At 43.3% G+C, this 23,217-nt stretch overlaps 2 protein-coding genes across 2 annotated transcripts in view; one reads left to right on the top strand and one right to left on the bottom strand.

The window, feature by feature from the left end:
* Positions 1-1,938: 1,938 nt before the first annotated feature.
* EIF3F (eukaryotic translation initiation factor 3 subunit F) lies at positions 1,939-6,632 on the bottom strand. The gene is made up of 8 exons (XM_071748138.1): positions 6,284-6,632; positions 6,131-6,201; positions 5,941-6,020; positions 4,832-4,969; positions 3,731-3,822; positions 3,370-3,506; positions 3,112-3,225; positions 1,939-2,335 (listed from the first exon to the last, which is right to left on the bottom strand). The coding sequence occupies exons 1-8, from the start codon at positions 6,597-6,599 to the stop codon at positions 2,258-2,260; spliced, it is 1,026 nt and encodes a 341-aa protein (XP_071604239.1). The 5' UTR covers positions 6,600-6,632; the 3' UTR covers positions 1,939-2,257.
* Positions 6,633-16,877: 10,245 nt separating this feature from the next.
* The window catches only part of SORBS1 (sorbin and SH3 domain containing 1), a 168,298-nt gene continuing 161,958 nt past the window's right edge, over positions 16,878-23,217 (top strand). Inside the window, exon 1 of the mRNA XM_071748041.1 lies at positions 16,878-17,009. The gene's annotated coding sequence lies outside the window, so the exon portion shown is untranslated. The remainder of the gene's footprint in view (positions 17,010-23,217) is intronic.

Below are 23,217 nucleotides of genomic sequence, written 5' to 3'. Positions count from 1 at the left end.
AAAGTTGTGCTGTGTGCTGTCAGCAGAGCCAAAACATTTTTTCCAGAGTAATTTACTGTTGACTAAAGCATTGCTGCTCCTCTGTGCTATGTATCTTGGTTGTAACATGGTTCCCCACTTAAATAATAGGGAGCCTCCCTTTTGATGTTCTATTTCAGCCTATACAGTTAAATAAAATTTTTAAAAGGTCTTAAAGCTGGTCAGCTTTGAACCTCAGGTCAAAGTATAACAAACTAACAGGATCCTGCAGTGATCCAAGTCTAAATTATGTGCTAAAAATATTTTTCCTGTGGCACTGCCTTGTGACTGAAATAATTAAAATGCAGATACTCAAAGTTAGCTGTTGAGTTAACCTTCCATGTCAGCTGCTCAAGTGAGTCCCTACCCCATGAGTCACTTGAGAGCTCCACCCACTGCAGTCCAAACATAAAAGATCTCACACAAACCCTACACCTGAGCTGCCACAAGGGTCTCTAGTCCTGTTGTGAGGAACCATGCTAAAAACAGGAGCTACACCCTTCCTGAAAGCACAAAAGGAAAAGAGCCAGTGGTTCTGCAAAGCTACTTAAAAGAGCAGCATGGTCCAATGGTTTTCAACTTTTGAATCCCTGGGATTAAAACCCTGCATTTCAGAGTAGTTACTAATAGCTGGCAGATGTCCACAGGCTCACAAACTTGCACACCAAAACACTACTTCCTCTTTGCAGCAAACTCAAGTATTCTGCCAAGAAATTGAAATGACTCAGCTAGGCAAACCAGTGACCTTCATCCCAGTAGAAGGAATAATCAGTAAATTAAACTAACTCTGGCAGCAAGGATTTGCTATTTTTTTTTCAACGTATCAGCAAAACAAAAGGTTGTTATTCTAAACAATAGAATAATTAGTTCCAGTTATTGGACAATTCCATTAGTCCAATGGAATAATTAGTCCTACCTCCATGTTTCAAGACTTACAACCAAACATGTGGTTTCTCTTAAGATCAGTCCCTGGACATACTGGGTCAGGTTGACAAAATGTATGTTCTAAATGAGGAACTTGCTATAAACCACTTGGATTTCCACAGAAGGCTTGACAAGAACCCAAAATTAGTTAAAGTACAGAAAATAGGAATTAGCATGAGCAAGGATAACAACTTGTAAGAAAGAACCAAGACTGTGTTGCAAAGGGAATTCTGTTAAGTTGGTCTGGTCTGGGATCAGTTTTAAGGTTTTCCTTAAAAAGGGCAAAAGCTAGGAATAAGCTAATGATACCAGTTGACAAAACTGTGAGGTGTCACCAATACTGGGAATAATCCAAAGTAAGAGAAATATGTGGCTCTAGATTATTTTTTTAAATTAAAATGTGTCATAAAGTTAGGTCATGCATTTAAATTAATAATTTTCTTGCAAAATTGGAGTTCAGCTGCAAATAGAGACAGGGGTCCTCAGTCAGACTACATGACAGACACCAAGAGGCAAACAAGGGATTTGTAACAGGTAAATACTGATGTATTCTTATATCCATTGATCTATATGCTGATATGGGTATGGTCTTTATCAACTAGAGTTCAAGACACACTGAAATTAAATTCAAAGTGGGCACCTAAGTGATCAAAGCATAAACAGTGCATGAGAAGAAAGGAGCTAAAGCTGAATGTGTTTAAAGTAACATGAAGTGTAACTAGAAGCAGAGCCAGAGAACTGTCTATGTATCTGGAATATTTAAAACTACATTTTGTCAAAGTTTTGGAACCATGGATCCTAAACAGAAAAGAAAAAAAAAAAAAAAGGAAAAAAAATCCCTTAATAAAATCCAGGAAGTCTGTAGCTTACAAATTGAGAGGAAGCTGAAGCTTTAGATATCCTTGATGATGTCTTTTCAGCTTTTCTCATTGGCTTTTCTGTTGAGCTTCATTGGTTTAGATTTCTGTAAAGTGGAACCATTCTGTGGAGTGGCAATTCTTGCCATTGCAATGGAATTTTTTTATTTCAAACCCATTCTCACAATAAAGTGGCATTTTGCTACACAAGTAGATAAACCTGGGAGACAAGAGACTCACATATTCCATTTTAAAATCCTGGGCTCAACCAAACTGCAGCTGTTTCCATTCACTTTCTAAACCACATTAAGGATTTCTCAGGGCAGTGGGAATCAAAGATGTAAACCAGTCATTTGGGTCATTGAATTACAGTCCAAGGAAATTTGTAACACCACCATGGAAAAGTGAGTCTGCTTGTTCTTCGGCCTCTTTGAAGTGTGGGGTGGTGGAAGTTTCTTTTATAAACTCAGAAGTTTTTCGTTGAGAGCAATCTGTGACTGTGTGAGGTTTGCCAAGTAGGTTACCATCAGTAAGTCCTGGAAAAAAAACCCAAACAAACCAGTGAACAGAAATACTGAGGAAGGTGGTAGGCTGTTAGGGAGTTGAATATTTAACAGTTGTAAAGCATTTATAATCAGCTCCTTAGGATAGAAATATTGTTAGTCCTGAAGGCCCTACCCTGAGGAATGCTTCCCCAGCAGGAAGGTGGCTTTGGTATGCTCAGAATATGAAACAAAGCTTGTGAAATTTTAACTGCTGAGTTCACCCACGTTAACCAGGCAAGTCAAAGGGTACAAGCAAAATTAAAATTTAGTTTTGGTCCTGCAGGCCGTGGGTGAAGAACACATTCAGAAACTTAGCTTTTGCTTTCTAAAAAATCTGTTACAGAAACAAGGCAGCACACTAAAAGCTTGCTCGTGTCTTAAAGAGTTATGCCAGGAGAGAGAACTTCAGCTCAGGCAAATCAGATACCCCTGAAAGCCACTACTGCTTTAAGCTTGGTAATTCAAATTGCCCAATCACTCTAAAAGAGGAATTGGTGCTGGCTTTCAGATGACTTGCATAATTCCTAAATACTTTAAAACTTAAAAAATACTTTTAAAATCTGCAGTTGCTTGCAAGATTATTGTGCTGAGCTCCTTTATCCACCTTCAGCTCTTAAAATATCAAATTACTGGCAAGAAAGAGCCAGTTAATGTTCTTTTAACACTTTTGTATGAAAAGATAGATTGGTTTGATGGCAACTCTGTGTCTGCATGGTGGATTTTCCAAATTGCTGGCAATACACGAAATAATTAGGTGATGAACTTACATTGATATTGCTGTTCAACATTGTCTCAAAGTCCTCTGGTGAAATCTTTGGCACCTGGTTAATGAGATCCATGAGGAATCTCCCAACGGTGTTGTCAGCAGCCACTTTGCCAGACTAAAACACATAAAAACCAGGACAACTCCCATGTGACTGAAACTCAGGAAGTTTATGGGCCAGAATGTATTAAAAAAAAAAAAAAACCAAGATGCATGAGCTCCCATCAGACTTATCTGCTGCCTTATAGAAAGCTTGCCTTACCAGGACATCCTCTGCATACTGGAGCACCATGGTCAGGGTGTCCTGGATCCTGGCTGAGGCTGAGCCCACCTGCTGCAAGTCACTGGATAAGCCAATCACTCTGTTAGGGCTAAAACAAGTCTTCATGATCAGATCCACTGAAAGAAAAAGGAGCAGCAGTGAAAAAACCCAAACCTGACTGCCACAGAAAACAGCTTAAATCAACTTTTAAATCGACTTTATGGAGGCTTTTAAAACAGCTTCAGCAAGACAGTCTAATTCCCAGCAGAATGGCAATTTTACCAGGTTAAAAGAAAAAAAAAAAGGCATTTAAATAGTGTCACAACAATGGTTATAGCCAGAAGAAGAAGAAAATTCTCACCTCCTATCCGCTCTGTATCATAATAAACATATTTCACTGTCAGAGGTGTGAACATCACACCCATGGTTTTGCCAGGGACTCCCATTGGGGCACTAGGAAAAAAAAAAGAAAGCAAAAAGAACAAAACATTTTCAACGTGGACATATTTAAGGGAGGAAAGAACAGATTTCCAGCTCAGTGATCTCTCTTAGCACTGAAGTGTAAAAGTGAGTAGATTACTAATTCTCACCAAAATCTGCAATATTAGGACCATGGATAACTAAGGACAGGAAATCAACCCTGGCATCCTACTAATTGCTTACTTTCATCCAAGAATATTCCTAACTGGTCTGACACTTGTCAGCACGAATGCATGAAAAGCTAAATATTGTCTTCTCAGGCACAGTTTCTTCTTTCTTATAGAGCAGCTATTCTTCTATCCTGAAATACTGCATGCTCTTTGAGAAATCACTTAAGAACCAAACACAAGTATGACAAAAATTCAAGTACAGAGCACTCTCAACACTTCTATTATTCTTATCTGAAGTGCATTTATGCTTTAAGTAAGCAAGATGTCACAGAACAGCTTCCTTTTTAAAGATGCACACTCAAGAACCAGCAGAATTCTGGGCAGAGCTTCGAGGTGGAATAGTTTCATTTCTCAGTATTTAATCTCCATTGATAAAAACTGAAGGTGCTAAGGGGAAAAAAAATGATCATGGAGATGCTGTTTCAGTTGTGTTCTAACTGCACTGATCCTCTAAATTGTATTAAACAAACTGCTGAGCAGTAAACCCCAGTGCCTCCAGGCTAGCAGCTGCACAGTGGGATGGAAGTTAGTGGCACGAGTGCTTGCTAGAGGAATCCTGGGCAGCATCACAAAGATATTCAGGTTGTTATTAAAAGTCCCAATTCCCCACCCCAGGGAGGTGGCAGCTGAGGAGAGGCCAGGTCCTTCCAGTGACACCCAAGTGGCCACGACATTCCAAGGGGAAGCAAGCCATGATCCCTGGCTCCCTGCTGGGCTGGAGCTGCCCCACCAGGGTGTCCAAAAGGAGAGGCTCCATCCCCACTGCACTCCTCCTGCTCCCTCAGGCATTCAGAGCTCCCTGGGCAGGGTACCTGACGTAGGCTTTGATGCTCATGCGGGAGTTCTGGAGGCTGGTGTCCACAGTCAGGTGGATGGGGTTGTGTGCTTCCCGGCTGTAGTACTCATGGATCAGGACAGAGTGCTCAGTGATGTCATGGCCTGTTGCATACCTTCAAGAGAGCACAGACATGGAGGGATGTTTTGGTACCAGTGTTTTGGTATTTAACAAGTTTGTATCCTAAAACGCTTGATTTCCAAATGCTGAGCTGCAGAAGCAGGCTCAGTACAAGTGGTTCAGCTTAGGGAACTTGTGCTTTTATGGCCAGCTGTCCTAGAGTTGTAGGAATCACAGGCTAAGCACACCCCATCCCTGAAATATGCCAGTGTTGTAGTACCAGCCATAAAGCCTTGGTACAGTTGACATCAGACACCCAGTATTTACTTATCTGTGCTCTGGACCAACTCTGTTTCTGTGTAAGCCAAGCAACTCTGGACCAGCCAAGCAAATCAAACATCTCCCTGCCAGAGGTAGAACTCGTTAATCTAGCTCCTTCAGCTGCTCTGCAATTAGCTTGTCACATACACAGGAAAAGCTCCTGTCATTAGGAGGGCATTTTACTGTGCCATTCCCAGCTTGTTGGGAAGTCTGCTCCAGGAGCACACAACTAAGGTGTTTTGTAGGACCAGAGATGCACTTGGGCATAGACTGTGTCCCATAACATCCTCCTAATCTTGCCTTGCTTCCACCTCTTCTCAGCAGAGAACTTCACCAATTCCTCCTGAGGCTTTCACTACTTTTTTTGTGCTCTCCCTTCTTTTTTAACCACTTATCTGCTCTGCTGCAGGTTGTGATCCAGCTGGCTGAGTTCTAACAAACCCACGCAAGTGTCCTCTACCTCATCATTCCTTTGTGATAACCTTTTCTAGGTATAAAAACAAACCCTGGAAGCCTCCAACCCAGTCACTTTCTATGGTGCTTGCTACAGCAGCAGCTTCACAACTGACTTGACACCAGGAGTTGGCAGATCTCCCTGTCACCAGCATTACTGCCTCTGCCTCTCAGCCTGTGACGAGGGGAAGGATGTGTTTCAGCCCGCCTGAAAGGAGCAGCACAGCTGCCCGAATGCCGAAGGGAACTCACCAGCCCAAGATGATCTCGCTCGGAGACACCTTCTTGTGCAACTCGTACATGTTTTTGGCAAACTCCATATCGACCGCCACCTGCCAAAGGGGACCGGGAGCAAGTCAGCCGGGTACAGGGATGCTTAACCCTCAGCAGGGGACAAATCCCACACAAACTTTAGGGCCGCCCCGCCGGATCCGCTCCCTACCTCATCCTCGGACTCGTTGTGAGGGACGGAGAAGCAGTTGGTGACCTCCACCGAGTGTTTGTCCACGGTGCCTGCGGGAAGGAGGGAGAGCAGCGCGTTACGGGGGAGCCGCGGGAGGCAGCAGCCGGGAGCGGCGGGAGGGACGGCTCTTACCCAGCAGCGTCCCGATGACCCTCGCCGCGCCCTCGTTGCGCCGCTCGAAGCTGTCCACGATGGACGCGAGCACCACCGGGTGCAGCCGCACCACGCGGCCGCCGGGGAAGGGGCCCGAGAGCGCGGCCGAAAGCGGCGGTGCGGGCGGTGGCGGTACCGGTGCCGGCGTGGCGGGCGGGGGAGGTGCGGTGGTGGTGGTGGTGGTGGTGGCGGCGGCGGGGGGGGGTGTGTTTGCCGCCGGGGTGGCTGGAGCCGCCGTCGGGGGCTGCGCCGGGGCGGCCGCCGGAGGAGCAGGAGCAGGAGCTGTCGCCGCCATTTTGCGAGAGAGAGGGACGGAGGGCTGCGTGCCGGCGGTGATTGGCTGAGCTGGACGCCTGTCACGCAATGCTGCCTCGCTATTGGGCAACGCCGTCCGCTAAGGCCCGCCTGCCAGCTGCTAACCAATCGGAGGAGAGCGATGAGGGAAAGCGCTCTGATTGGAGGAGAAGCGCACGTCTCTGACTGAAGCTCACTCTTGTTCCCACCCTCTCGGGGCAGGGCCGTTTTTCGATTGGTTGCTCGGCTTCCCGCCTTCGCGTCTCTCTGCCCTCTCATTGGCTGACATTGCTCTCAGCGCCTGTCTGTCATGGCAGAGGGGATATATAGAGCTGCGCTGTGCGAGCTCTCCCTGGCGGTGGCTGCGTGAGGGTGGGCGAGTGTCCGTGTGGCGCAGCTCGCCCGGGTGGTTCGGGAGCCCAGCCGGAGGTATGCTGAGGAGAACCGTGTGTCCCCCAGCTTCCCCGTGTCCCGGGGGTGCTGCTGTCCCCGACACAGCTGTCTGTGTGCCTCCCAGTCACGCTCCTGTGTAGCCATGGCCTGTGGGCTCCTGCTGAGGCGCTCGGGTGGTGGCAGTGTGGCCCTGGCTATGGTGACAGAGCTGTTCACCACAGCTCCTTTATCGTGAGGGCTCTGCCCTGGCGCTGTGTGTTGCTGTGGAGAAGGTTCTCTGTGGTGGCTGTGGAGACCTTCTAACATGGCTGAGGTGTTCCTAGGCCTGTTTTTCCTTGCCAGTAAGGCCCAGGTGAGTAATTGCCAAGTATCATCCACAGAGCAAATGCTCGTTACCTCTCTCTGAAGTCTGGTGGTTACCAACAAATATAATTTTTTTATTGTAGTGCCCCCTGTGTTGGCTCTCTGGCGGGGCAGGTGTGGTAGAAGGGAGCATTTGTGCTTTTGGTAACTGCTAAGGAGACTTGAATTCTTCCCAACCTTCCCTTTCTTGGCCTTGTGTTTGCAGCTGTTACCTTAACAGCTGTACAAACATAGTGGCATGTCTGCATCCACCTTTCTTAGCTCAAAACCTTTTATCACAGTTTTTAATGATAGTTTGACAAACTTTACGGGAGAGCTTCTGGTGGATTTAAAATGTTTTGGTTTATTTTTTTGGCCTCAAGATGTTCTTTTCCCACGATACACTGTGAATACACATTAAAAAATAAACCACTGAAAGATCTAGAAATCCCACCTCTGGATAAAATGCTTAATCAAAAACTGCATCAGTTCTCTGGCACCAATTTTTTAGTCAGGGGGGTCTCTGAATAACAGAAAATTTCCAGGTAGTGGTTTCTCAGGTGTAGCAGAGAAAAAGTGCAGTGGTGGTCACAACCACAGGTGTGCAACCACCTTTTCTCTTGTGTAGTCACTGACACTTTCCCCAGTTTGGGTTGCCAATTAGTCATTTTAACATAAAACCCGATTTTATTCTGGCTGGTGACTTCGGAGTTTTTTCTGCATCATTAGCTGAGGGGTGAACATCATCAGCTGATGAGCAGCTCTGGCTTGGCTGTAGAAGACAGGCTTCTGAGTACAAAAGAAAAGAGTACAAAAAGAGAAAAAAAGAAGAGAGTAAAAGAGAAAAAAAGAGAGTACAAAAAAAGAGGGAATATATTCTGCTCATGTGCTAGCAATTTGCTTCTTTTACATAAGTGTGGAACACCTGTCCAACCACAAAGGGGAGCTGATGCTTGGGAGCAGGGACAGACTTTATCACATCATAAAAGTGCTTCCCAGCCTGTGCAGCACTAAAAACTGTCTCTCCTCTTCTTAGGCTTTCACCATGCAGCCTTCATTTCTGTTAGGTGTGCCTGGGTCAGATTGCATGAAGTTATAAAGTGTTTCTGTGCCTGGAGCTTTGGTGTGACATTGAGAAGTCTCATGTGAGGAGTTCTTGTTAGAGGGCAGCTGTTTGACCTCATTTCTGATTGCAGCAAACCAACCTGGGTGCTTAATTTGACTTTGTCAGCTGCAGGTTCAGCTGGAGGGAGCAAGGCTCTTGAAGACCTGCCCATTGTCCCTCTACATTGTCACCTTTAAAGTAGAGCAGCTTAATATGGAGCTTCAGAACCTTATTTTAATCTGATAACCTTATTTTAATGTTGCCATCAAGCTGCTGCCTGGCAAGCCAGAGAGTGGATGTAGGGAATAAAGCTGGATAGCCTGCATCTCAGGAGTCAAAGGTGAGTGGTTGGCTCAACAAAGCTCACTTAACCTAAAGATTGTATAAATCTAATGGCAACAAAATCAGTCATCTGATAGTGCTTGGAGCAGCTGTGTTCAAACTACAAAACTCTGTTTCCCTGCTGAATGACCAGTGACAAAACAGAGAGCTTCATGGTCAATATTGTTTCACAGATTACCTGGTTGCTTCCAGAGGAGGGTCTGTCACTCTGTGCTCACCAAAGGATATTCAGACACACACAGCAGGACTCAAGCTGCTCAAAAACTACTGGAAAAGCTTACAAGGCATAATTCCTGTGCAGGCATTGCCACAGTTTGTTGAGGAAAATCAGAAATATTTAATAGCCATGCCCCAGCTTACATTTGCATGGAGAGAGCTGCTGCTGAGCCTGTGCTGGGCTTTCCACCATCTCTGCAGAAGGCCACTCCTGTTCAGGAGTTTCATGCTTAACTGGATTTACTGAGTGTTGCCAAGAGATGCAATTTTATTTTCTGCTGATACTAAAGCAATTAGATAGTCCTGAATACAAACCACATCCTTTGTAATCACTTAATGCTAATTAATTAGTGACTGAACTCTGCCTGGCTTTGAAGTAATTAGCATAAGTGGGAATTTATGCATAGTACTTTTCCCACCACTATTTATTGTATGTATTTGACTTGCCAGTTTCTTTCTTCAGTTCAATAAAATTAAGGGAGAATCAGTTACGTTGAATTTAATAAATTTCCCTTAATTCTACCTCAATTCTTCTGTGCCATTTCACAGAAGAGCCTGACAGAGAGCTTTACTTAGGGATGTTATGGCAGTGCAGTGCAAAGAGGAGCTGTACAAACCCAGATTCTACTGAAATACGTGATAATGAAAGGTATTTGGGGTATTTGATGGAAAGACTTACTCTCCACCCTCTGGGACATTGCTGCTGATTCATGATAGTGACTATTTTCTGCTTTTGACTGAAATCATGCTAGGAGTCAGCTTTCAAGTGAGAGGCACTTTATATATACCACTCAAAACTAAGAAAGAATCTGCTTGCACTGTCCTAGCAAAGCAGTTGGGTGCTTGGCAACATCAAACCTGGTGCCACTGGATCACATCACATTCTTCCTGCCTGCCCCATGCAGAACTGAAGAAAACTTAACTAGGAGTCCTGGCTTTGCTATTTTTTGGTTTTTTTCAGTGAAGCAAGTGGCAGAAGGGTGGCAGCACTCGTGTGCTTTCTGTGTGATCCTCTGGAATAAGCAGTCTCTGGCAGGCAGCCTTTAACACAGTGTCCCTGTGTCTGGTAACTTGCTGTTACTCTGCTTCACTTAAAAGCATTTGTAACAGAGCAGTGCTGAGTCCTTGAATACCCACTGGCAGAGAAAATTAAGTGTAATGTCACTGATAAGAATGGAAGTTCTTCTGCAGGCAGTTCAAATAGTCTGCAGAGTTCAAACAGTAAAAGTTTCTAGCACTTGTAACAGCTCATGTATCAGTGTGCTATTTGCTGGGAAAATAATCTCACAGTCCCTTGTTCTTATAAAATCATTTCACAGCTTTATTTCTGCTGTCAGTAAGTGTGTGTTTTCCTTGGTGTCCTTCACAGGTCAAAGCCACCACTTTCCATACATCTGAGCCCACACCAAACCTGCCTGTGTCCCCAGAGGCACTGAGCTCCAGGCTGTTGGGACTGGTGTGGTTAGCTGTGTCCCTCAGCACAAACATTTGCTTTGGTGTCTTGAAGTAGAATCTTGAGGTGAAATAACATTTGAGGGTGTAGGGAAGCCTATTGAGAGGTAGAGTGGCAAAAATGGTGTTATTCTCTGAACTCCAAGGATGGTATGACCAGATTCTGACAATGTTTTCTGTCCCTTCACACCTCTGCACCCTTTTTCTTTTCCAGTATGAGGCAGCTGCATGATGATGTGTTGGATGAATTAGCAGGCAGTGAGGGAGAAGGTAAGATCATAATTTACATACAGAAATGGGGGCTGGAAAGGAACAGTGGTTGTAAAATCCAGAGGACAGGGAGGTAAAATCCTCTCCTGCAGGGAGACCTCCAGGCCTATTTCTGTTACATCTTGGGTGATGTTAAGGCAAGCCATCATAGCACTCAAGTATTTTCAGGTAGTGTTTTAGCTATTCCAGTGTGAGGTGTTGAGCAGCAACCAGGCAGCATTCTTCTTCTCTCTGTGCCACTGTCTTTGGAGAAGGCATTTAGGTCTCAGTTTTTCACTTCTGACTGATGATGCTATAGTGTCTGGGTCTGTACATGGGTCAAGCTCTACTAAGGAAAGGCAGGAAAGACCTTACCCTTTGAGGAAAGAGCTTTAAGAGGAAGCTGAAGAGTGTGTTTCCTGACCCAGAGACTTTGCTCTTTGGAGAGGGAGGAACTGTTCAACTGGCCTAAGCGGGAGGAGAACAGTAGTTGTCTCTGCAATAAAAAAAATGTGAATAATTCTTTAGCTGAGGGGAGTTCTTGCTGCTGAGGCCTCTGGTGTAGCAGCAAAATGTGATTACATTTCAGATCAAACCTGCTCCTCATAAAATCTTTGGCCTGTACTGCCTGTGGAAGGGCTGCTTTTGCTAAATGCTGTCCTAACCAATCTGCCTGTAGCTGTGGAACACCCCAAGAGCTGACATTTAGACTCATCTCCTGTATTCTGTTTGCCACCTTGTCCCTCTGCATCAGAAAGCATGATACAGCAGTGGCAGAGTGAGCTGCATAGGGCTGGTTGGGCTGGGCTGCACAACTAGAGGATTGATTTCCAGCTTCCCAGCTGAATCACAAGGCTCAGCCTGAGTTATTGTGGCAGAGAGTACACAAACACAATTAATTAGGCTGCTCAGGTGAGATTTCCAACCCCCTTCTGAAAAGTCAGATTTCTCTTTTGCAAGTACAACTTCACAGTTAATTTCTTTCACCTCTTGCAGTTTGGCCTGAAAAGTTCAGCATTTCCAGAGCTGGTTTTAGGTGTTCTGAGGATTTAATGTTCTAATTCTCTCTCCAAAAAATAATCACATAGTTGTCACAGCTGGAAAAGACCTCTAAGGTCACCAAGTCCAACCATCTCTCAAGCGTTTAGTTTTTGGTGAAGGGCTTTGTTTGTTTCTGTATTTTAAATTTTTATTGTTTTGTTCTTTTTTTTTTAAGGATTGAAGAAATGATTTGAACCAGAAGGACAGAAGCTAAAGTCTCTGTATTTCTTCTGTAAGCATTCCTGAGCCTGGTAGTCTTTCAGCAGAGTTTAAATACACTCTTCTGTAAAGAGAGGCATCTCTGTGGTATGGTTTGCTGTTCCTGAGTTGGAAATCAACTAGTAGAACCCCAGAGGGTTTCTCAAACAACTGACCATTAAACACAGTCAGGAACAAAGATCAATTGAAAACACATTTAGATGGAAGCTTCCTGGTCTGCTTTTAATTTCTTTGAATCAGCATTGGGACTTATTACTGTGGTCAGTCTGGCCTCTTAGTTCTTCTTTGGCTTATTCATATAAACAATCAATCTCAGGGATGCCCAGCTGCTCTCTGGATTTTTTTAGGGTTTTATTTATTTTATTATTACTTTAAAAAAATATCTTCCAAGTATTCCAAAAGTTATACATGGATTATGTGTTTAAAAACAGAAAACATGTTAAAAATAGAAGTGCTTTATTGGAAGCAGAACTAGATTAATGAAGTCTAGAGGGAGTTTGCAAGAGACTCCCTTTGCACACAGAATTTGAGTCATGGTATCAAAGCTTCAGTAGCTTTCTTGAGCCTGGAATCAGGGTTTGTGGCAGCCTGGATTATTATTTCTGTTCAGGTGGAGCTATCCAGGCACAAAAGGATACACAGCTCCAAAGATTTGGCAGTCCAGATAGAGATCAGTAAGAGTCAGTGCTTAGGCTGAGATTACTTACACCTTGAGGGGCAAAAGGGCAACCCTAAAGGGAGTTTGTAGCAACCTCTGGTCATTAAAATAATTGAAGCTTTTTCTTTTCTTTTTTAAGACAAGCTACTGAGTCCTTAAGTGGCAATAATCAGTTCTTAGAGTTTTATATTATGTTTTTAATTCTCAATGTTCCAAAAGAAAATTATGACCACTGAACTGTTCTATCAGGCAAATACTCCTCTTGTTTCACCCACTTCCTCAGATTTGAAAACCCCTTTCAGAATTTTTAGGATTGCTGGGATATCTGAGTGTTGTCTCTCAAAAGCAGATGTTGGATACAGAGGTGTCACATGATCTGCCATGCTACCTCTGCAGCAAGTCTGAGAGGAAAAAGATTCCCTGTGGAACAAATTCCTCATTTCTTTGGGAGCCTTGGACTTTTTTTGCAGGTACACAAAGGCTCATGGAAATAGTTAAGTTGTTTTTTGTGAATTGTAGAGCTGCTGATGGCTACAAGTTAGCAAAGCTTCACCTTGATGTGGTTGTTACCCCTAGGTGACTGAAACCTGTCACAGAATTCTCCAAAGGTGATGGGACCACATGCTAGCCAGAGCTTTGCAGAAGCCTGTTTGAGGCTGTAACATTTCTTGCTTCTATTTTTTATTCTTTTTCCTGGAAGCCTTTTTATTTCTGTGTGCTTTTTTTTCAGTCTGCTTTCTCACAGAAGCTCTCTGTGCTGTTGGGTTTCATGTCAGGAGCCCTGGAAGAGCACCCCTTGAAGTGGAAACTGTAGTTCAGTGTTCTGGTGCAGCTGAGGTGCTCAAAGCAAACACAACTGCATGTGGAGATAGTGACTTGTAGCATAGCCAGTGTTTACCAGGGCTGACATAAAGTAGTGTTCAGTTTTTATCATCTCTGTCCAGCATGGGAACTGGAATCATATTTCCTGTGTAACAGCAAGCTTTTCCTAAGACATCATTCCATGGGTTCATAACAGAGCTGATTTTAGTGTCTCTTTAATTGTTGCTAAATGTGTTTGTTTGGTCAGCTGAAGGCAAATGACAGGACTCGTGTTACAGGAACAGAACGTGGTACTTAATTGTTTTATGTGGTATGTCCAGTTTGTGTCACCACAGCAGAACTTCTTCTGGGTTTTGGGTAGAACTTTTTGCAAAGCCTCAAGGCTGCTGCATTAAAATGGAATCTTCCGTTCCCATTGCCCTTTAATCAAATGTAACCCAGAGCTTCCAGGGATTGTAATAATGTCTCAAGTTGAATTTGGCTCTTTTGCAGCCCATCAAAAGAAGTCGCCCTTGACAAAAACAGTATTTCAAATATCTGCTCACAAGCACCCAAGCCAAAAGGTTGCTATTTCATTTGGCAAAATACCTTCCCAAGAACAAGCTTGAGACCTGAAGCTGAGCCAAAATAAGCTCTAACAGATGCTTAGCCTAGAAAGCACCAGACTGAATGGGTGAAATTATTGAGAGAGAGCATAAAGGAGAAGGGATGGGCAGCTCACTGGTTCAGCTTCTGACTGGCTGTGTGGACAAGCTGCATCCCTTCTGTCCTAGTGCTCTGCCAACTGGAGGACCTGTCTTGTCTGTCTGCCACCACGCTTCAGCTCCTGGGGTTCATCCATCTCTTGCTGTGAGTACTGCTGGAGCCAAAAATAAACCACCTTCTGTTCCTAATGACTGAGGAGTCCACTCTTGTCCACTCCTGATGGGCTCTGCTTAGCTTGTGAAGACTCATTGGATCAGGAGGCTCTGCTGGGGCCTTCCATTCACTTTCCATACTGCATCTAATACTTGAGCTTGGAGAAAAAAAAAGAAAAAAAAAAAAGAAAAAGAAAAAATTCAGATGCTGTAAAAGAGAGCAGCAAAAGCTGTGCTTCTGTGTTGACTGAGGTTGATCTAGCTGGCCATACAGTCCTACCTTCCCATTTCTCTGTCCTCATATAATGCTGGCTTTGCTCTCAGGTCTGGTGAGAAAGTTCATGACTTGCTTGGTGTCTTTTCTGCCAATGCAGAAATGGGTCTGCCAGTGCAGTCCCAATGCTGTGGGACTCTGAGGCAAGGGCAGAGCAGGACTGTGGTGGTCAGGAACTGGATTGGCTCAGGTTGTTGTAAAAATACAGCCTGATGATGCTGTCCTATGAAACTGCTGCTTGAGTACTTGGCCATTCTCCAGACCCTGGCAGCCAGAGGAGGTGAGGACAAACAAGCTGAACAGCTCTCCTGGACTACAGAGGTGCCTGAACCATAAGCAGAACTGAAGTCCTGGGTTCTTGTAAGGCCTGGTAGAGCAACAGGCTTTCTTCATCTTATATTTTAAAAAGCCTTAGTGGGCTGCTCTGAAGAACTGGGGTATTGGCTTCAGCTTTGGGTTAATAAAACCATAGCAACATGGATGTGGGATGCAGCAGTGCAGCAGTTGCCAGGCTATTTATGAAGAGTTGTTCAGTCTCTGTCAAAGTGGGAATGAACCTCCAGTCCCTGATTTTAAAGAACTCCTACAGGTTTGGCTAAGACTCTGCAGTTGAGGGGTCTAGGACATAAATAAGCCATCCAGGTTCCATCTGCAAAAGCTAGATGTAAGGAGCTCTGTCTTCACACTAGGACTAAACACAGTCTGAAACAGGATCTCTGTAAGCATGGGCAAAGTCACAAGAAGAAAGGCAGGATGATTATTGGGTAGAAAATCCTGTGGGAAAAAAATGTAGTAGCTCAAGGAACAGGCATATTGTGCTCTGTAATGGGAAGAAATTTTTTCCTTTCCACTCTTTTGACCTCTGATTGTATTGTTCATTCTTTTATCAGAACTGGTGATCTGTAAGCCTAGTACACTGCCTTTTAAATGATGCCTGTATCACTTACTACACTTTTTCTCCCCAGTTTATCTCTGATGATGATATGAAACACTTCAACAAAACCCAAATTGCTGAGGTTAACTTCATTGGTGTGTTTGCAGGGTTTTTGAGAGCTACCCTTAAAAAGCCATTTGTAATGCCCCAGACACTTAACTGACACTCCACAAAATCAAATTACAAGCTGTGTTTATTCCTCAGCATGTTAACTTTCCATATTTCTGGCTCATAGGAAATCTTAGCTTTAGTTTATTCCAACTCAGAATAGAAAAAAATCTGTTTGCAGTAGAGTGAGAAACTCAGAAATTTCCCCAAAACCCCTTGGAAATGGCAGTTGCTGATTGAAATCCCCTGTTTGCTTGTTACACAATGAAGTGTTGAGCAAGGCAGAACAGCTGATCAGAATCTCCCAGTCCTGATGGTTCCAACCCAGAGCTTCTGTTCTGGGAGGAGGAGCCTTGGAAGCCCAGAAAGTCTGTGCTTTGCCTTGAGTTCTGTGTTACATTGAAAAAGAAGCCCCAAAGCCCTTATTCTCTTGGTCCTGGTGAGTGCACTACATTACTAGACTAGAAATCAGAGTGGAGAGGACCTGAAAAAAATTGATTTCTTTTTAATTTTTGACCACTTCTATCAGTGAGGTCACCTGCTGTGTGAGCCTCTAGTAACTGGCAAACCAGAAATATTATGTGAACATTAATTGTAACAGAATGTGTTTTGCTATCCAAAAAGGTCAGGCAGTGGCAAGGCAGAGCTGGCAGATGTAATAATGAGCTAGAGGTGCTGGGAAGTTCAATCTGCAGCATATGAGGAACCTTGTAAGTTGCTCTTCATGTGTGCAAGGCCAAGCTACTGGGGCTTGTTTTTAGCTATGGTACTGTTAGAAAAATGTAGACAGACTTTTCAAGCAGTACCAGATGTCTGAGACCAGCAATCAGCCTTGGTTTTGTTGAGATGGTATTTGATAATAATAAAAGTCAATACTTGAGGGCATTTGCAGCAGAGAACACACTTATGGCAGTGGAAAAATAGGATGTTGGAGTTGATTGACTTTGTATGTTCACTGCCATTGATTTGAAGGTTTATGCTGTAGTTCTGGTTCCCAATAGGCCATTTCTGCAGATGGAGAAGGGACAAAAGTGTCTCCCAGAGAGCTGGGGGCTAGGAGCAAGCCAGGAACTGGAGGGAGTGTGTCCAGGCTAATGGGTAACTGAGGCAGCAGTGGTGGTGCTAGTGTGAAGACATCAAAATGAAGCATTTTGGGCATTTGTCTGTGATGGGTCTGAATATATCTAGTGAGAAAGCTTTCTTTTTTGTTTCAGTGGAGCTCCAGTTGCTGAGGAAAAAGGAAAAGGGTAAGAAAAGAGATGGAAGAACTCGTAACCATGATTGCTTGTGCTGGATTCTGGGTGAACTGTAAGATCCAGTTTCCAGTGCAGCTGGGAGTCTTCTAACAGCAAAAAGATGCATCTGGGAAGAAGGAAACATGCAAAGCCACCAGATGGAGGTATGCCAGAATCCTTGACATAGCTAAGAAATGGGAAGTTAGTCTTCCTGGATCTATTTGCTAAATCTGTTAAAATTCTTGCTGCTCAGAAAATTTTGCCTGTGTCAAACCATTTCTTTGTGTAGGAAAGCACTGTGTTTACAGCTCTGGGTTTCCTGCAGACTTGTAAATGATGGTGTTTTGAGGTTGCTTTTTTTGCAGCCAGTTTTATTTTAGAAGGTGGGAAGAAGGATTTTTTTTTTTTCCTGAGCTGTGCTTCATTTAATACCCTGTTGTATTAGCAAATTAAAAAAAAAATCTTTCTGCTCTAGCTCAAGCAGTGTGCTGTTCTGGAAATGAAATTTCTACTGGCATGAATTAACAGGCTTCCAAAAATTAACTGAATATTACATGGAATATACAGGTCTGTTGTGCCATCACAGACATCTAGCATTATATATTTATCTAAAACAGAACTGATGAGATTGAAGTAGCTCAATACCATCTGCAGATGAAGGAACAGTTTTATACAGCATAGCCCTTGGGAAACTTGGATTTGTGCCTTTTGGATCAAATTACTTTTCAAAGTTGGAGACCACTTAGGAATTTTGGATCCTCTTTGAGCTCAACACATGATCAAAGGGGCAAGTCTGGCATGCAGGTTCCCTGTATCTGCTGGTTCAGACTTATTGGTAGGACCTTTATAATCTTTTTAAAAAGAAGCTGATGTTAATAGAATACTATCCAACAGAATATACATGGGTGACTCTGCAGTAGACCCCTGTGCATCCCAGAGATGAGTTTCTGGGCAGCTGTCTGTGTGTTAAGGAGAGGAAATTGGGTGCTTTCTGTTGTGATAGCTGTCTGAAGGAGGTCTGAGTCAGTTCTGGTGGGATGGGGAATATCTTCAGTATAAATCCTCAGTCAGTGCAAAGCTGGCTGGGCATGCTGACAGGGGCTGCACAGTTAGGTGAGTACTGCTGAGCACAAAACTCTTCAGAAAATTAAAGCAGCAACCACAGAATGGAAAACTACTCACTAAGTACACTGTAGAAGACACAAGGGGCTAAGCTGAATATCTGGTCCTTTTCATTCCTCATTTACTCTTCCCTTAGGGTAAGTACCAGTAAAGTTCAGTTTAAGTCACGAGTCCTAAATTTGTCAAATCTACTTGAATATTTGATGATAAATATAGGTCACTTGGAAGATAGAGAAGATGGTTTGTGATGGGTAAGTGAGAGATCATATTGTGTTATATTGTAATGCAGTTTGTGGTATTTGAGGCTGACCTTTCTCTTTTGGCAGGGAAGAGTATTTTCCAAAATAGGCACAAGCCAGTAAGTTCCAACTTGAGAGCTCTCTGGGCTGTGAGTCTGTTCAGGATTCAGATTTAAAGCATTCAACTTTAGGTTATCTTGGGAGGCAACTCCTTCTTCTTTCCACATAAGGAGTGGTGCTACTGTCCTGTAGGGATTTAAAATAATCTGGAAAGAATGCTTTCAAAAATATTTTTATTTTTTAGAGTACTGAAGTTTATTGCTAGGTTGATAAATTGCCTTTTTCCTCCCTTCTCAATCACCATCTCCTTTTTCCCTCCACAGATACTCAGGTTTTATTTTAATCATTATTGCCTAAAACCTGTCTAGCTATGACCCTGGAGATACTAAATATAACTGATAACTTTACACTGCCAAACTCTGCAATGGCTCTTTCTCCCTTCCCACTCAGGATTAAAGTGTGCAGCACAGTGGTGCTGGGCTGATTCTTGCATGTTTGAGAATCACAGGATGACTTTTTGGTACACATTGGCTTCCAGTCTGACCAGGATTAACTTTGCTGGGACAAGTGATGACCAGTGTGGCCAGAGATCCACTTGGTGGCAATCCCTCAGTTTCTGATGAGGCTTCTAAAGTTTTGCACTTGCCAAAGGTACCAGTGTGCTCAGCTGGGCAGTGGTTTGATGCTTCCTGCCACGAGGAAGAGCTGTGCCCAGGCTACTCCTGTGCAAAAACAAAAGCAGACAGAAGATGCTTTTCATTTATTATTCACCTTTTAAAAGCATCACTATCATTTAGCTGAAGGGAGTTGTAGAGGGTGGCTGAATAAGGAAAGCTTTATTGTCAGTAGAAGAAATCAGAGGACAACAGATCAGGGAACTCTTTTCCCTGAGGCTGTTTCTGAATATTCCCTGCATGTGTTTAGTTCTTGTCTGGTGTCCATTAACTACTGCACAGTGGGAGCTTTAATCCAGGGCTGGAGACTATGGCTGATAAAAAACCCCTACTCCTTTCTTTTCATGACTGATAGAATTAAATGATGGCAAAGGTACTCACCTGCTTTTGAAATAGAAAGTAACTTGTGCTATGGATTCCTACCAGACATAAATGGAGTGTCAAGCTTGGTTTGGGGAAGTGTTGGGTGGAGCAATTACCCACAAACAGGCTCTGTTAATTAAACAACAGCCTTTTCTCCCCAAAAGGCATTTAAGGAGCAAATAAAGAAGGAGCAAGTTTGAAGTTACAGGACCACTTCACTGCTTAGAGCAGGCATTAGCAGCAGAAGGAAGCTTCCACAGCAGCAGCAGATTTTGTTGCTGGTGTCAGGAACTATGTGAGTAAACTGTGCAAACAAGCAAAGCCTCAGTAGGCAACATGGTGTGTGAGCTGGTGTTTGTGTCAGTGTCACTCCAGCTGTCACATGAGGCAGGGGACAGTGTGGAGAACAGTCCAGGGGCAGCAGAACCTGGAAGCTTGGGCTCCTCATGTGGCCCCATCTCTGCTGGCTGCTTCTCTTTGTCACTGTCTGCCTTGTGCTGGTAGCACAGAGTGTCACAGGGCACCAAACCAGAAAGTTCTCTGCTCTTTCCTGGAAAACCTGATAGGCTGTACTTTTAACTCCTAGTGTTTGCTTCCTTCTTTCCTACCCAAGCTCTTCTAAACCGTTGGTCCACTTGCATCCTGCCAGGAGAAGATATGTGGCTCCAGGCAGGGGAGAGAATAATCTGTAAGCTTTGTGGGTTTGGCTCGTGTAGCAGGGATGGTGGCTTAGGCCAGGCTGCTCAGATGGGCATTCCTGGGACTGCAGAGAAGTCCCAAGGGCACAGTGAGAGCAGTTGATGCAACATCAGGCAAAGGGCAGTAGCTAGAAGTCTGGAAGTGTCCCCCCTTCATGGGTGTTTAAGTTTGTGCCAACACAGAGAATAAGAGAGTCTTGTCAACAAGAGTTGCTTGGGAGCTGGTTTTTATTTTGGAGGAAATTGTGTGTGTAAGTTAGAGGGAACTTTCTTTATGGAAATGGATGGAGAAAGGCTCTTACAGAAGGCTTCAGTCCACATCACAGCAAACCCAGAGAAGCACACTGAGTATGTCATCAAGGGATTTTTCTTTTTAAGGTCTTCCTGGAAGACCAACCAGTTGGAAACCAGTCTGGCAGCAGTACATATCTGCACTGCCCTTCTGCAGGCCCAGTGTGAAGGAGAGGCTTGTCCAGAGCAGTTGATAGTGGCAGGAGTTAATAAAGGTCTTCAGCTGCTCACATTCACAATGTGAGTGAAAGACACACTACAGAAGTAGCTTAACTGGTAATTTGTTCTTGCTTCTCCTGATTTCTTTCACCTTTACAATTCCCTTCATCAACCTTATCCCAAGAGGGCTGCTGGAAAAGGAGGAAGCATGGAAATAAAGGGTAAGCACTGAATGCTGAATAACATTACCTTACTGATATCCATGCTGCTTAACATAATCTGAAATTTGGGAGGGTGCTGTGTTCTTTGCAGATTTTATATTTTTTTAATACCACACATTACAAAGCATTGTACATAATACATAACATTATTTGTGCTTAAGGCAGCTACAGCAGTGACAATTCTGCCTATGAGCTGTAGGGATCCTGCAGGTTTCATTTTTTCCTATTTAGTACTTTTTGCAGAAATCTGCTGAATTCTACTGGAAAAACCTCACTAGTGGATTTTTCATCCCTCCCTTTCCTTTCTCAGAGGGGAGAAGTTAGCTGGGACTGTTGAGAACACTTACTACAGGTAGTTTCTGATATTCAAAATCTCTTCCTATTCACACCAGTGATACTTCCACCCTTGTCCTGCAGCTGGAAGTATTTGTTGTAGATTAAATGTACCAAATTATCCCAAGATTAAGTAATCTGCTGTCCATTTTAAATGATCAGAGCTGTTATTTTTCTAGTGCAGTTGCTAGGGTGGTGAATCACTGTCTTGCTAAGTTTGCTGGCAACTGCAGAATAATATCACAGTATAAAAGCAGAAGTTAGTGGTTGGCACAACAAAACTGATTTGCAAATTTTTAGCTGCATTGCAAAACTATATGAGGAATCCTTTCTTTCCCCCCCTCTTTCTGCAGAACATTTTTTCCACTTCTGCAGTGTGGTTTAAGTGCTTCGTTCTTGGTATTTAAAGGACTGATGCTGTGTGCAAACATCTGAGCCCAGAAATGTTAATTTTTGGAAGGATATTGTACTTGAAACTGGAGAGGCTCTGAACTGAAAGAGCTGTGAGAGACAAGGAAGGAACAAAAGTACTGAACCTTGGATTTGTTAATGTAGTTTCCACTCCATGAAAACAGAGCTGTCCCAGAAACTTAACTACTGTTCTGAACAGACTTCACAATGAATCCCCACAGCTTTAATCTGGCCTGCCTGAAAAGCCCTGTATTTTTAAGGCATATCTCTTTTTCATGTGCTAAGTGAATGACTTAGCTGTTCAGCAGCTTGAACTCTGCAGAAAAACACTGGGAAATATAACTACTGAGCACTCTCTTCTTGCTGGGGATTGCTGCCTGAAAAGATCTGTTGAGATCCATCTGCTCTTAACACAGCTAACTACAACAAGTTGAAATATTCCTCTTATGTGCTCCAAAGGCTGCACTTAAAGTAGTAGAAATTGTGTGTGGGGTAATAAATCATGGCTGTATTTGAGGCTTTGCTGTTGAAATTACAGGTCAGGGTATGTAATGCCATGTTTGGTACTTGTGACCCAGGCAAAGAAATGGCACACCATGTGCAGACTTCTGAAAGGGCTCTTTAATGAGTATGCACACAGCAGGTACACTCTGGCATGTCTTAAATCTTTCAGCTGATAGTCCAAGTTTAGGGCTGTTTGGAGGCATGTTTTTGCAATAACTCATCTGATGGGGCCAGAGTTTCTAGGAAGAGGCCTTCTGGAAATCCTTGTCTAGGTCCAGAGGCTATCACAGAAAGATTTTACTTCTGAGGGACTTATAGGTATGATGCTGATAATAAAGTAGCCTGGGGAAAATGTTCATGGTTAAGTGATAGAACTGGAAAATGAAATTGTTTCCTCCAAAATTCAGCTGAGAGTCAGACCTTAAACCCATTCAGAGAAGCAGCTTAGGTGGAAGTTTTAGAAAGATGGAAGTACTGAATGTTTAGTATCCCAAATAAATTCTGGATGATGGAGCTTCTCTGGAGGCACTTGACCATGGTCTGAAATTACATTTCATTTTGCAGGCTTTAAATATCTGAAAATTGTGTGTGTTGTCTTCACCCCCTTCCCCCCCACCACCCATTGGGATCTTTTAAAATCTGTAGCTGAAGGGATTTTGAATGTGTTCCAGTGGCTTGAAGCATTGGATAAGGACTCCTTTTTTAAGGTTTACTAAAATGACAGGCAAACTATAATTATGCTACAAATACTAATTACTGGAAAAATGTGACAAGTTGTAATTTTAAGAATGCTAAACATTCAGAGCTGCTAAATAATGTTTTATTTCAAGGTGGAGTTTCAAATTAACTTTCTTTTAGTTTAAGCAGTCTTCTGAAATTGATAATAATATTTTGGAATAACCTTTGGACCTTTAGTATTTTAAAATAATTCAGAGTTGGAAGCAAGTAAAGAAATTTTGATGAGAAGTAACTGTAATTCCTTAAAGGAGTCTACTTGTCACAAAATATTTCCCAAAAGAGATGTGGTGCCTTTTATTTTTAAAGAAACATGCCTAGAACAACTGCTAGTGACTGACAGAGGCATTCTAGGCACTCAGTTTCACAAATACTGAACCCATTTGCTTCTTCTAAATTGTAATTCAATGCATCATTGAAATTCTGTTTAGGATATTTGGGTTTTCATCTTTGTAATTAAAAGCAGAGGGTGAGAACACAAACCCCGTGCAATCCCACCAGCCCAGCAAATGGCACTTGATCTATTCCCAACCAAGGAATCAGTCAGAGGTGTGTTGACAGC

This window comes from Heliangelus exortis, chromosome 7 (genome assembly GCF_036169615.1).
Source record: "Heliangelus exortis chromosome 7, bHelExo1.hap1, whole genome shotgun sequence".
NCBI classification, from domain to species: Eukaryota; Metazoa; Chordata; class Aves; order Apodiformes; family Trochilidae; genus Heliangelus; species Heliangelus exortis.
The sequence above is the reverse complement of the archived record's forward strand: the minus strand, read 5'-3'. Positions and strand labels throughout refer to the sequence as shown.